This window comes from Gigantopelta aegis, chromosome 3 (assembly GCF_016097555.1).
Source record: "Gigantopelta aegis isolate Gae_Host chromosome 3, Gae_host_genome, whole genome shotgun sequence".
Taxonomy (NCBI): domain Eukaryota; kingdom Metazoa; phylum Mollusca; class Gastropoda; order Neomphalida; family Peltospiridae; genus Gigantopelta; species Gigantopelta aegis.
In genome coordinates, this window is record NC_054701.1 from 66107195 (window position 1) to 66121917 (window position 14723).

General features: G+C 36.7%; 1 protein-coding gene across 1 annotated transcript in view; it reads left to right on the forward strand.

The window, feature by feature from the left end:
• Positions 1–14411, forward strand: part of LOC121368500 (transcription elongation factor SPT6-like) — a 54306-nt gene extending 39895 nt beyond the window's left edge. Inside the window, exons 29-39 of the mRNA XM_041493237.1 lie at positions 581–729; positions 1378–1518; positions 2042–2148; positions 5008–5096; positions 5853–5968; positions 6900–7022; positions 8366–8526; positions 9782–9972; positions 11495–11575; positions 11983–12110; positions 13691–14411. Coding sequence (XP_041349171.1) covers positions 581–729; positions 1378–1518; positions 2042–2148; positions 5008–5096; positions 5853–5968; positions 6900–7022; positions 8366–8526; positions 9782–9972; positions 11495–11575; positions 11983–12110; positions 13691–14146 — 1742 coding nt within the window. The 3' untranslated portion in view covers positions 14147–14411. The remainder of the gene's footprint in view (positions 1–580; positions 730–1377; positions 1519–2041; positions 2149–5007; positions 5097–5852; positions 5969–6899; positions 7023–8365; positions 8527–9781; positions 9973–11494; positions 11576–11982; positions 12111–13690) is intronic.
• The last annotated feature ends 312 nt before the right edge of the window (positions 14412–14723 follow it).

Below are 14723 nucleotides of genomic sequence, written 5' to 3' on the forward strand. Positions count from 1 at the left end.
TCATGTAGCTCGCGTCTGGTTAGGATACAGCTTTACCAGAGGACATATATTAATGCATCATAGACTAGTAAGTATGTAACAATAATAAATGTCATCATTTGGTGACTATTGCCTTAATTGCTGCATTGGTTATTTAGTAATTAAATATATCAATTATTAAACAACACAAAACATAATTTATTTCATTTTTATTTACAATGTTTTGTGACAGGTACAATTTCTTTCATGTTAGGCACAAATTGATTGGTGCAGGACATAGTGTCAGGTACACTAAAATGTTTTATTTCAAGGCTTGATGAATAGCCTGAAGTAGATAATGTTATAATTGAGAAATGTAGTCGTTGAAAATGTAGGAAGTGTGCTTTAAACATCTGTCAACAAAATTCTTTTAAAATTTATGAATACCCATTTTATGAACCCTAAATCTCCACTGCTTTAAAAAAAATTGAAGACAAAAAAAAACCCCACACTGATCAGAAGTGGCTAGCTGGCATATTTTATATTCTGATATTGTGTTTTTTGTACATCACTTCATCATATATGTTAGCTCACTGTTATTGAGTTATTATATTGTTTTCAGGTAAGCTGGTGCTCACCACGGTGATGGGAATTGCCCACAGAAGACCGCAGGGTGACCAGCTGGACCAAGCTAACCCTGTGCGAGATGATGAAACTGGCTGCTGGCAGTGTCCATTTTGTCAGAAAAATGACTTCCCAGAGCTTAGTGAGGTATGTTACTTGGTAGAGCAAAACTCTGCATTTCTTTGCTACATTCACATATTCTTTGGACCCTTAAAGCGGCGTTCTAATTATGTGATTAGTCACACCAACTTGTTGACCCTACAAAAATTGGAATGTGTAAGACTAAAAGTCGTTTCGATTTAGGTGTTCTCACAATACGATTCGATCGGATGCGACAAGTCTGTGTAACTAATCGCTTTATGAGAATGCCCCTTTATTAAGATATCACAGTATAATATTTCACATACAGCTTTATTTGGAATAATTTCATTGATATTTACATGTCTTTTATTTTAGTTTTTGTTTTGAAAATTATGAAATGCTTGCATATTTAATAATGCAGATTAGCAGTACTTTCTTCACTTATATAATGTCCTCTTTTTCTGTTTTCTTAGGTGGCTTAGTTGGAACAGATTGGGTTACTTAGAGCCAAAATGAGAAATATTTGAAATATTTGGTTAACACAGCATTTATATTAATATTTTAACAAAAATAAGAAGCTGTTGGACATTTTTAGATAAAATGTTGTTGTGCTTGATACAGAAAATGTGCTTGCAAGCCTGACAAAGTGTATAGATTTTTACCAAGAGTATGATTGATACTACAATGATTTTTCCTTGATTATCATTGGTTTAGGTGTGGAGTCATTTTGATGCTGGGAATTGTCCAGGTGCTGCGGTGGGTGTGAGAACCCGACTCGATAATGGTGTCACCGGATTCGTTCAAACCAAGATGCTCAGTGATAAAATGGTCAAGAACCCAGAGGAACGAGTTCGGGTAGGAGACTGGAGTCTGAATTGTAGTTTTAATAGGAAAGATTCAGTGGCTCTTGATGAGTTTAACAATTATCACCATTTTAATGGGTGTACAAACTACTTAACTGTTTTTTTTTTGCTCCCACCTCGAAGCATATATGAAAATTATTGACTCTATTTTTATTAACATTTTTGTTTTAAAGGTGTAGACCCTGTCCCCCATTTCTCATTAAAATATAATGTGTATCCCTTAATATGTTGTAGTTTATTAATATTTTAGTTGATAGTGGCATTTGAATTGGAAGGTAATCATATTTGTTGTGTAAAATAAATAATGTGAATGTGATTTTTCAACTCTTTTTTTTGTTGTATTATTTTTGCCAGAAACCATTGTTACAAATCAACTTGTTTTTTACAAGGTAAAGTTTTCAGCATTTAATAAATCATTTCATTTTTTATTTTTAAATCATTGTGGACAGTAAAATGAACATTCACTGTTATGGTGAACAATGATTGGTTGATGTTAGAAATTACTTTATTTATAGGTTGGCATGACGATCCATGCAAGAATCACCAAGATTGACATTGATCGGTACCAGGTGGATCTGACATCGAAGTCGTCAGACCTCATGGATAAGGATAATACTTGGAGGTAGGGTTACTTCTTTATCAAGTAGTACAAGTCATGTCTTATCAAGCCCCATGATTTCACTGAAAAAATGTATTTGCTTGTCGGCAAAATCATGGAACCGAAAATCTGGTCCCCATTACCATGGTTACCGAAAAATGGTTTCAGATGGGTTCTTCCAATCATAGGGCACAGTACTGAGAAAGTGTTACCATAAAATTTAAAATCATGGGACTTGCACCTCTCAATGTGGAAAGGAAAGGAAAGGAAAGAGATTTGTTTCATTGACATCTCAGCAGATTTTAAAATTACACCTATTTCGTTAGACAAAATGTTATTTGAACATCTGACAGCAGATCTCATCATTTCAAGGGAGCTGTCACTGTCGCTCCCCATCACTCTTCAGTGATTAGTTCAAGGAGAGTAATTTTTAGCTACCCTTAGCCTGTGCATTTATAGGTTATCAGACCGGCATCGTGGTTAGGCCATCGGTCAACAGGCTGGTAGGTACTGGGTTCAGATCCCAGTCGAGGCATGGGATTTTTAATCCAGATACCGACTCCAAACCCTGAGTGAGTGCTCCACAAGGCTCAATGGGTAGGTGTAAACCACTTGCACCGACCAGTGATCCATGACTGGTTCAATGAAGGCCATGGTTTGTGCTATCCTGCTTATTGAGACTTCTTTGATAATATGAAAAACACTGTAACATCTTTGGGTGCTAAGTTTTACTAGTTTAATTATTATATCATTTTTGTTTATTGATTAATATGTCTCAACTGGGCATCTTGCATGTAAACTCCCATTTTTGCTAATTAATTTTAAGGCAGAAGTGTTTTAGTATTTAAATCTGGGTCTTCGCTTCTAAACATTTACGTTCAAACTCGAGATTTTTGTACTCCAGAATTTGGGTCACATTTTACTGAAGACTGGAGCCTAAACTTAAAAGTTTTATAAGCATGTCGACTATTAATTGAAATTTTGTATGGAGCAGTTTTAGCCGTATATATGTGTAACTGTCTTCTGTGTGACTTTGATTTGATTTGGTGGTACTACTGCATGTGAGAATATTTTGTTTTAATATACAAGTAACAAATACAGTCAAATCCGCTTATTTGGATGTGCCTCGTGCAACAAAAATATATTCAAATAAGCGGCATATTCAATAAACCGAAGGTACAGTTTCGACATACGATATACCCAATTAAGACCTCGTTGATTTATGCAAACCCTAATTACGATTCTCCCAATTTGGGCCTCATGACATGTGGAATTTTCGTCAAAAACCGGTAAGTATTTTGTGTTAATAAAATACCGATTCCAAGTTCCATATTGTGACTCTGTTGCCATTATCAAGTTTGTCTATAAACTTGATAAATACAAGAGACAACAGTTAATGCCGTTTGTACGCCTAGAAGCAGAAGTGACTAAACATCTAATGACCCAGATAAAACCACCGGAAGCTCAATTAGACTGGCCACAGTCAAATAATTAAAAGGCCGTTATTAACTTCTTGATAATTAAATGGCCATTATTAACTTCTTTGTACATTTGTAAATCAAGTGCAACAAGACCCCACCCCAACCACCCAATATAATCTTGAATAAGTAGTCATTTCCATGTTCTGTATTTTACCAGGACGTCTATCTGACTATTATCTGTGTGCATTTGTAACTGATTTGACAGGTAAACTAGACTGGCCAAAGTCAAATAAGTGAAAGGCCGTTATTCAATGTAACAGAAGGAAAAACACAAACACACACGCTAATATTGGGCCCGATATTGGAATGTCTTTTTGTCTGGCGACGGAAAACCATTCTGATAAGGCCTTCTCCACATTGGCTGCTTTTCCTGTTCTGTGTCTTTTTCGTTCTGGGTTAGCATTGGCTAGATACTGGGCACATATCTCGTCGTATTTCTGAGCCAAAGATAAATCGTTTCCTTTCCGTTTATTTGCCATGTTGACATTGTGAAAAAAAAAGAGTTCTTGTCAATATTTATAGCCAAAAGATGATTAATCCAACTTGCTAAGAAAATCTCCTACAACTTACCTTTTGTCGGCATTTAACAATTTAAACAATAATCACCATAATCGGTCACCCCAAATGGGGCCTCACATTGTGAGCTGCAGAGGAAAAATCACGTGATCAAAAGATCCCGCTAAAAATAACACTAGTAGCAAACGGCTTTTGTTTGTTACTGTCACTGACAATTCATAGAGAAAAATATCTGACAAGTGTTTATTTATGGATTAAACATACACTGCTTCAAAAGTGGCCGACATGAGATTAAGGGATGCCTGCTTACGAAACGCACATGGCCGCCAACAAGGTGGGAATGACCGACTTTAATCCTTGATTGTCCTGCATTGTCTCGGCCATTGGGTCACATTTGAGATGAATCTCAGAGTTCATGGATTAATTACGATGTAATTAGGAAATGTATTGATTAATAACGAGTCATCCGAAATAATTTAAGAAACAAGAAAACAAGTTTGTTGTAAGTCTTTTTCCTTTTTTTAAACAATGAAATTAAATAAAATTAAAAGTATTCATTTTTGCATGTACGATAGTATGGTATTACGTACGATCATAAATTAAAAAAAAACACATCAAGTAACACAAACTTTCCTATGTTTTACGTGCAATTGCCATTCGGCAAGGATAATTTTATATTCAAATATCCGAAAACACGTTAAAAAACACATCCAATTAACCGTTGGATTTTGTATTGTCATAATGGCAAATGGTTCCGTGCAGGACAAACATATTCAAATATCCGAAATATTCAATAATCCGACATCCAATTAAGTGGATTTGACTGTATTAACAAATGATCAGTGTAGACACAAATAACAAACATTAACAAAAATTATCATTTTAGACCAGCTAAAGATCTGTATTACGACTATGATCTGGAACAGAGAGAGACTGAGAAAGAACAGGAGAAAAAGAAACAGCAAGCTCGGCAGAGTAAGTGTATTTTATAATTTTACTTTTAGTTGAATCTACGTGTGTGACAAACTATAGGTACTACCCATTTTGGGGGTATTTTATTAATTATTCTTGAAGTTGTCAGCTGAATTATTGACAGTTCCTTTATTATGTCATTTTTATGTACAAATCAGATCAGTATATAGTGTTTTATCTTCATGTTGTTACAGTGGGGCAAGTCTTTCCTCTTTTGGGGTGTAGAATTTAACTCAGTCAGTAGAGTACATTCTTGAGGTGTTTGGGTCGAAGGATCAAACTCTAGGTAGACCCATTGTCTGATTTTTCTGCCCCCCCACTCAACCAATGCCCTACATTATCAAAGGCTGTGGTATGTGCTGTCATGGGCCCATATTTTTGAAGCTCTCTTAGTGCTACGAAATCGTAGAACCATCGTAGGTCGTGATGTTACTACAGCACATGCCATAATAATGTCATAGCTTACTATGGTTTTATGTTTTCATAGTGCTAAGAACGCTTTTAAAACATGGGCTATGTCTGTGGGAAAGTACATATAAAGATCCCCTTTCTATTAATACAAAATGTAACGGGTTTTTTCTCACGATCACATGTCAGAATTGCCAAATGTTTGACATCCAAGAGCCGATTAATTAATCAGTGTGTTCTAGTGGTATTGTTATTAATAACAAACTATAACCATTCCTCTTTAGGTTTTAGTAATTTTGATCTTTAATTCAGCATTATTAATGTCTCATCTTTCCCCCACTGCTATTTCAGCCTATATTAAGAGAGTCATAGTTCATCCGTGTTTCCACAATGTTGGCTACAAGGAATGTGAGAAGTTGATGGCAAACATGGACAACGGAGATGTGATAATAAGACCAAGTAGTAAGGTATGAAGTGATACATGTACGATTCATGAATCTATGTATTTATAATTTGGTATGAAATGATACATGTATGATTTATGAATCAATGTATTTATAATTTGGTATGAAATGATACATGTACGAATCAGTATGAATCGATGTATTTATAATTTGGTATGAAATGATACATGTACGAATCAGTATGAATCGATGTATTTATAATTTGGTATGAAATGATAGATGTATGAATCGATGTATTTATAATTTGGTATGAAATCATACATGTACGAATCATTATGAATTGATGTATTTATAATTTGGTATGCAATGATAGATGTACGAATCAGTATGAATTGATGTATTTATAATTTGGTATGCAATGATAGATGTACCAATCGGTATGAAGTGATTTATTTATAATTTGGTATGCAATGATAGATGTACCAGTCGGTATGAATCGATGTATTTATAATTTGGTATGCAATGATAGATGTACCAATCGGTATGAATCGATGTATTTATAATTTGGTATGCAATGATAGATGTACCAGTCGGTATGAATCGATGTATTTATAATTTGGTATGCAATGATAGATGTACCAGTTGGTATGAATCGATGTATTTATAATTTGGTATGCAATGATAGATGTATCAATCGGTATGAATCGATGTATTTATAATTTGGTATGCAATGATAGATGTACCAATCGGTATGAATCGATGTATTTATAATTTGGTATGCAATGATAGATGTACAAATCAGTATGAAGTGATTTATTTATGATTAGGTGTGACGTGATATGGCCTAAAGTGACATATGTACAACTGTAAACTAGTTTGATAATACATTTTGTACTGACTGTAAACTAGTTTGATATTAATTTTGTACATGACATTAAGCTTTAAGTTTTATTCATATTTTTTTATCGTTACTGTAACCATTGATTGGTTGCAGGGTGCTGACCACTTGACCTGCACGTGGAAGGTTGCTGAAGACATCTTGCAGCATATTGATGTGAGAGAGGAGGGCAAAGAAAACCAGTTCAGTCTCGGCAGATCACTCTACATAGGAACAGAAGTCAGTCTCACTATAGTTTTCATTCATTCATTTCAACTTATTTTCGTGCTTATATCCAATTAAGGTTCAAGCACGCTGTCCTGGGCACACACCTCAGCTATTTGGGCTGTCTGTCCAGGACAGTAGGTTAATTGTTAGTTGGTTAGTAGTTAGTGAGAGAGAAGAGGGTGTAGTGGCCTTACACCTACCCATTAAGCCCTTAAGAACTCGCTCTGGGTTGGAGCCGGTACCGGGCTGCGAACCTGTATCTACCAGCCTGTAGTCCGATGGCTTAACCACTACGCCACCGAGGCCGGTCTATAGTTTTCACATTTATTAGTAGTCCCCTACCGGTTCAACCGGAGGTGACTATAGGTTTCATCTCTGTCCACCGGCCACAGTGGCGCAGTCAGTGGTTAAGCCATTGGATTACAGGCTGGTAGGTACAGGGTTCGCAGCCCGGTACCAGCTCCAACCCAGAACAAGTTCTTAAGGGCTCAGTGGGTAGGTGTAAGGCCACTACACCCTCTTCTCTCTCACTAACCAACTAACAGCTAACCCACTGTCCTGGACAGCCAGCCCAGATAGCTGAGGTTTGTGCCCAGGACAGCGTGCTTGAACCTTAATTAGATATAAGCACGGAAATCAGTTGAAATGAAATGAAAATTTCTGTCCATCATTCTATCCATCTGTCTGTCCCACTTACAGTTTTCCAGATCCCCCCAAAATGCCTCAAGATATTGAGCTGAAAAGTTGTATAGGGCTTTACAATGTACTATTACAGATCGAGTTTGACATTCGATTTACCCATTTTTGACAGTTATCACCCTTGAACTTAGGATATATGAAAATTTGTTTTCCGGACCTTTTCCACATTGCCTTGATATATTGCGCTCAAATTTTGTGTATAGCTTTACCATATACTATTACAGATCAAGTTTGACTTTTATGACAATTTATGCATTTTTGACAGAGTTATGTCCCTTGAACTTAAAAGATACGGATATTTGTTGGGGCCGGTAGGGGACATGTATTGCTTTAGCAGTACTCTCTAAATGGTAGTTTAAAATCAATAACTAAAATATTATTTACTATAGTTACTGTAGTAACTGTAACATTATTGTAAGTCTGTTTACTTGGATAAGTGATAGGTGAAATTTCTCTATTACATATTTTCTTGGTTGGAGGGAAGATAGCAGTTAATCAGAAAGGAAATATGCAGCAAGTTTTTTTTCTTTTCACCATCTAAATGATAATGCCAATTATATATTACGTACATTAATTTGGGGTTTTTGGTGTGGGTTTTTTTTGTTGTTGTTTTTTTGGTTCAAATAATTCTGATTGTCACAAATTATGTATTACAGGAGTTTGAAGATCTTGATGAAATCATTGCCCGTCACATTCAGCCAATGGCTGCGCTGGTGCGAGATATCACGGGTTTCAAGTATTACCGTGACGCGGAGGGGGGCAAGCGAGACACGCTGGAGAAGCACCTGATGGAGGACAAGAAGAAAGCTCATTCGAGGTTCGTTTGATCATAGAGAACAACGAACACATCTTCCACACATTACATATGTTATAATGGGGTTGGGGGAGATTTAGCTCAGTCAGTTGAGTGCTCACCTGTGGTGCTTGCATCACAGGATCAATTCACCTCAGTGGATCCATTCAGTTGATTGTTTTTTTTCTCGTTCCAACCAGTGCACCACAACTGGACAATGGCGGTGGTATGTGTTTTCCTGTCTGTGTGATTGTGCATATAAAAGATCCCTTGCTGCTAATGGAAAAATGTTGCAGGCTTTCTCTGATGACTGCGAGTCAGAATTACCAAATGTTTGACATCCAATAGAGGATGATTAATAAATCAGTGTTCTCTAGTAGTGTCATTAAACAAAACAAACTTTTTTTTCATTTGCTATACATTATATACATTAAAATAGGACCATATGCAAAGTATGCCAAAAAATGGTGACTTTTACACCCACTCATGCCCCATGTTCTGAATCATATTCATATTGTTAAGCCCACCTCCTGAACTGTATATTAAAGAAAAAAAATTGTTTAGTTTAACGACACCACTAGACCACATTGATTTATTAATCATCGGCTATTGGATGTCAAACATTTGGTAATTCTGACATTTAGTCATCAGAGGAAATTGCTACATATTTCCTAATGCAGCAAGGGATCTTTTATTTGCACTTTCCCACAGACAGGAAATCACATACCATGGCCTTTGACCAGTTGTGGTGCATTGGATGGAATGAGAAAAAAAACCCCAATGAATCCACCGAGGTGGTTTGATCCTGCGACGAAAACACCTCAGGTGAGCACTCAACCAACTGAGCTAAATTCTGTCTCAAGCTGTAAATGAATACACCCCTCCAGACAACAAGTTGGATTGAATATTTATTGGAAGAATGTTTCTTTAGCTTCTGCACTGACATAATTAACCTAACTTGCATTTGATTTATTAATAGGGTATAAGTGCTGGTGTTATTCAGCATTCTCTGATAAAAGCAAAGTAATGTTATCTTGATTATTAAATATTGCTTTAACTTTGGATCAGCTGATAATTCTTTCTTCTTCAGAATCCCCTTCTACTTTTGAATTGGTGCATCTAAGTAGTACCTAGGGAAGTCCTGTTTTTATTTTATCTACCATACATCAAATGTCGACACGAGTTTGTTATTTCCCATCTGTGAGAAAAATTACAGTTATGTCATCTTGATTTATTAGATATTGTTTTAAGTCAGCTGACCGTTGCTTTTTTCCCACAGAATCCCCTACTACTTCAGTGCCTCCAGGCAGTACCCGGGGAAGTTCTACTTGTCGTATCTGCCGCGTGTCAAGTGCCGACACGAGTTTATCACGGTGACACCGGACGGACTGAGATACAGGCTTCAGATGTTCCATTCTCTCAACTCTCTCATCAGGTGGTTCAAGGAACACTTCAGAGACCCCATTCCAGGTGAGGCGACTGGTACATCAATGACCGTGGTATGTGCTATCCTGTCTTTGGGATGGTGCATATAAAAGATCCGTTGCTACTAATCGAAAAGAGTAGCCCATTAAGTGGCGACAGCCGGTTTCCTTTCTCAGTATCTGTGTGGTCTTTAACCATATGTCCGACTCCATATAACCGTACATAAAATGTGTTGAGTGTGTTGTTAAATAAACCATTTCCATTCCAGGTGAGGCTACTGTAACAAGGGATATGATTATTTTTGTCAATTTAAGGGTACTACTTTTTTTTTTTACATTTGTTTTAGCAGCCAAGTCTTTTTAAAATTATAGGCAGATTTATCTCATAGTTGTTGGGGTATTTGTGGAGTTCATAAATCTCATAGTTGTGTATCATATAAATTATTGATGATGATAAAGATGTTTCCAGTAAAGTACTGCATACTACACACAGGAATTTCTTGTCATACATTATTCTAAGCTCTCATCAAGGAGAAAGAATGAATTGCTAAACACTAAACAGTTTATACAACATTGTCGACACTTAGTGCTGCAATAGTTTTCTTCAGAGTTTATTATTTTTGAATTGTGTAATAATAGTATTAATAATATATTCACCAGTCAGGGCTAGCTCTGGCAGTCGCCAAGTTCGCCAATTGCAAATTTAAAAAATAATTGGCGAATTTTATTTTAATTTGGCGAAATAATTTCATCATGAAATAATTTACAGTTTGTTAGAAAACAACTGGGTTTCTGCAATTTTTTAAAGTTTGATAGATAATTTGGCAAAATATTCTGCTGACCCAGAGCCCAGTATTATGTGATCTGCAGTTCATGTACTTGACAGACATACTTCAGTGTTCGAGATTAAATTTTTTAGGCAGTATCCCAGTTGGATACTAACATTTCAAAATCTGGTATCCCACCTGAGAATTTAGTATTATATGGTATCCCGGTGGGATACTGGATTCTTGAAGTCTGGTATCCAAAATTAAATTCTGATATCCCCGGGATATCGGGATACCATTAATCTCGAACACAGTAGTTCTGTAAGATGAATCAATTAATAGTGTCTCATTGACAGCAGTTAACATATGCTCCCAGTAATAAGGGGCGGGACGTAGCCCAGTGGTAAAGTATTCGCTTGATGGGCGGTCGGTCCGGGATCGATCCTTGTTGGTGGGCCCATTGGGCTATTTCTCACTCCAGCTAGTGCACCACGACTGGCATATCAAAGGCTGTGGTATGTGTTATCCTGTCTGTGGGATGATGCATATAAAAGATCCATTGCTGCTAATTGAAAAGAGTAGCTCATAAAGTGGCGACAGCAGGTTTCCTCTCTCAATATCTATGTGGTCCGTAACCATATGTCCTATGCCATATAACTGTAAATAAAATGTGTTGAGTACATCATTAAATAAAACATTTCCTTCCAAGTAATAATAGTCTTTAGAATGATCACTTGCAGAACTATCTAGAGTGTCCCATTACTGGATGTGCTTATAATGAAATAAATGTTGATTTTCCAGGAACACCTGCTCCCAGTTCCAGAACTCCGCTGGTTCCGTCGGCTTATGCCACACCAGCCACACCTGGATTCAGTCTTCAAAGTAAGTGTAATATTACTACAGTCCATGTTTTATCCATTTCTCAATTAAAATCCATAACTAATCGCAAATTGTTCTTTATGATAGCTTATAGGACTAAGCATATTTGGTACAGTTAGTAAACAATGTATTCCTTACTTTCACTTTGGCAAAACAAAAATCCAAAATTATTTTTCCACAAAATTGTCTGTGTATTAACTGGATCTTGTCTTCTTGTTTTTTTCTCAAAATAGTTGCTTGTGTAGCAGCAGCACTTTTCCTCTTAAACTCAAATGTTATATCACGGACACCAAATAGCCATAGTTTAAAATGTGCTGAGGTGTCAGAAAACAAACACTCTTAGTAATCTTTATGTTGCTTAGGTTAGCTTTTATTCGGTAATATTAAGTGCTTTGTTTTTCTTCCCTCAGATGTTGATCCATCAACTCTGCAGCGAGCGGCAGCCGGACTATCAAACAGTATGTACGGTAATCCCAGCCAGATTGCCAACGCCACACCACAGCTTGGACGTGCACATGCAGGAGCATACGGATATCAGGTATTGAAGCAAACTCTCACAGGGACAATTTCTTGTCTGCTGATTTATATGACGTCTATGCCAGTACCTGTATCTGCACTTAGCTCAGTTGTTACTGGGTAAAATGTGTTGGTGTTAAAAAGTTTTGAAAACATCTGAAAGGAAAGTAATTTTATTTATTAATTCAATTTATGTAACTTCATCATTCATGTTACATATACCATCGATGTCCCAAACTCCATTCACCTAACGACAAAAACACGAATACGATATTTATGGAAATACTATTCTACATTTTTCAGCTTCGATATGTGAAACAAAATAGATTGCAATCAATTAACGTAAAAAGTCAACAATGTGGACATAAAACAAATCCATTCTAGTAAATAAAAGTGAAACATCCTCTGGTAAACAGGAAAGAGTGCAACCTTTCTAACTGCGCTCAGGTGCGTGTGTTTGCAAAAACTATCTTACCGCACATGTGTGGTTTGTCATTTTCTATTTCTACTACATGAAAATATATATATTTATTAATTATGCCCAGTTGACGAACACTTTGTTTAAATTTTTTTTTAAATGAGAAATCCAGTTTGTCAAGAGTTCTGGTCCGGTCCATGTTGTACCAACACCCATCGCTAACACTTGATGTCAATACTGATAGACATTATGTTCATACCAGTGAATAGTTTGTAAAATATAATTTTTTTAATAAATTGATTCTTAATTAACATAATTTATACATTAAAATTATTTACAATTCTTATAAATGGATTATGAATATTATTCACTACTATAGAGGCAGGAAAATGTGGCATACCTTTTGCAGATCGAATATAATAATTGAAAACAGGGGTCTTAAAAATCATAAAAATTAAATGCTTTGGCCTTGTTGATCTGGCAGTGTGAGGTCATGTGACACACACCAAATGTTAATGCATCTTTCTCCATTTTAAGTCAATTTCCGACAAGTCATGTGGACACGATATCGGTAATTGTAAGGAATAAACAAAAACGACTTCGTAAAATTAATGGTTTAAGGGGTTTGTAAAGTTTTGTATTTAGATACTTACTTGTTTGAACTTTATTGTTAATGAAAATGTTCTAGAACTGTGAAGAAAAACTTCACAAAAAAACGACAAGCAGACGACAACAAATAGGATTTAACTGTGTGAACCGTGCACAAGAAAACAAAGTGAACGGAGTTGGAAGCACAACGCAATTAGGGACGTTGACGATATGTCTGCTCTAAAAGCATACATTAGAGAGAGAAAAACTAAATAAACAACTAATGAAATAGGCAACTACTGTCATTTTCACAAAGAGTGGACATAACCATTTCTGGTTGTTGGCCTTCAATTTGTTGTTGAAACATCCTAGTGGTGCCACCCGTATTTGTTACATCCAATCATGGCTTTAAAAAAAAATTTAGAAATGTATTTTTTAAATAATATTTTGGGCTTTCTTTAAGTGGGGATTTGGGGGTCTTTTGAGCAACTGTATAAGATTTATAAAAGTTTTAAAAATATACTTTCTAGTATATCATGTGGTCATAGGTCATATTTTAACTAATTACAACCTTCCATTTTTTTTTCCTTTTTCAGCCCACTCCGCTCGGTATGACGCCAATGCTGACGCCCGGAGCACAGTACCACGCGGCGCCACAGATTGGGACGACCCCTGGAACTCAACCCATTCAGACCCCATCGTACCAGCCTACGCCGCGCAGCTCCGCATGGCCGGGGATGACGCCACGGACTCCGTCGGCCCTCCGGCATACACCGAGCGCCACACCACACTTCGCCCACACCCCACACACTCCTCACACCCCCCACACGCCACACATACTGCAGCAGCAGCAGCGCTCCGTGTCGAGACCAAGCACGAGTCAGCTGCCCACCGACTGGGCTAAAGCCGCGGAGGTGTGGGCCAAACGAACATCGCGCAAAGCGACATCGCCGCGCGTCTCCAGAAGTCCGAGAGTTCAGCCGTCGCCCATGTTTGATGACGACGATGACAGTCCAGGTGGGGATGCCACTCCTCTCATTGACGAGAGGTAATCAGAAGTGGGGGCGGTTCTGCGAAGTGATGATGATATTTGGTTAGGTCGAAACTGGTTTTCTGTGAATGGAAGTCGGGAACAGCCATCTTAATGTTAAAAAGTCAGTATTTAAGTCTGAGAGGTTTGAAACAGTGGAGTGAAAGGAAAAAGTCACAAATCACTGTGCGTAAGTGTATATTACAAGCTGTGCAGGGAGACCAATGAGAGAGAACAGCAGCAGTGTGCTGTGTTTGTGAAAAAAAATACAAAAAGTGGATCAGTCACTATTCTTTGTTGTTGTTTATTATGTTTTGATTTGTACAATGTATTTTGTGCATTTTATTATCCAAACCGTTGCTGTTTTGGTTTGTAATCGGTTATGGTTACATGTATGGATCAAATATTGATTTTCCCTATAGTTTATGATTTCATGTATGTACATTTAATTTTAGTATTCATGTGAAACAAAAAATAAATGCACTAACGACATGTCACATATTCCATGTATTATGAAATATTAAACTTAATTGCTGTATAAGGTCACTTAAAAAAACAAAAAACCTTCAACTTTTTAAGTTAATATAACCAAATGAGCT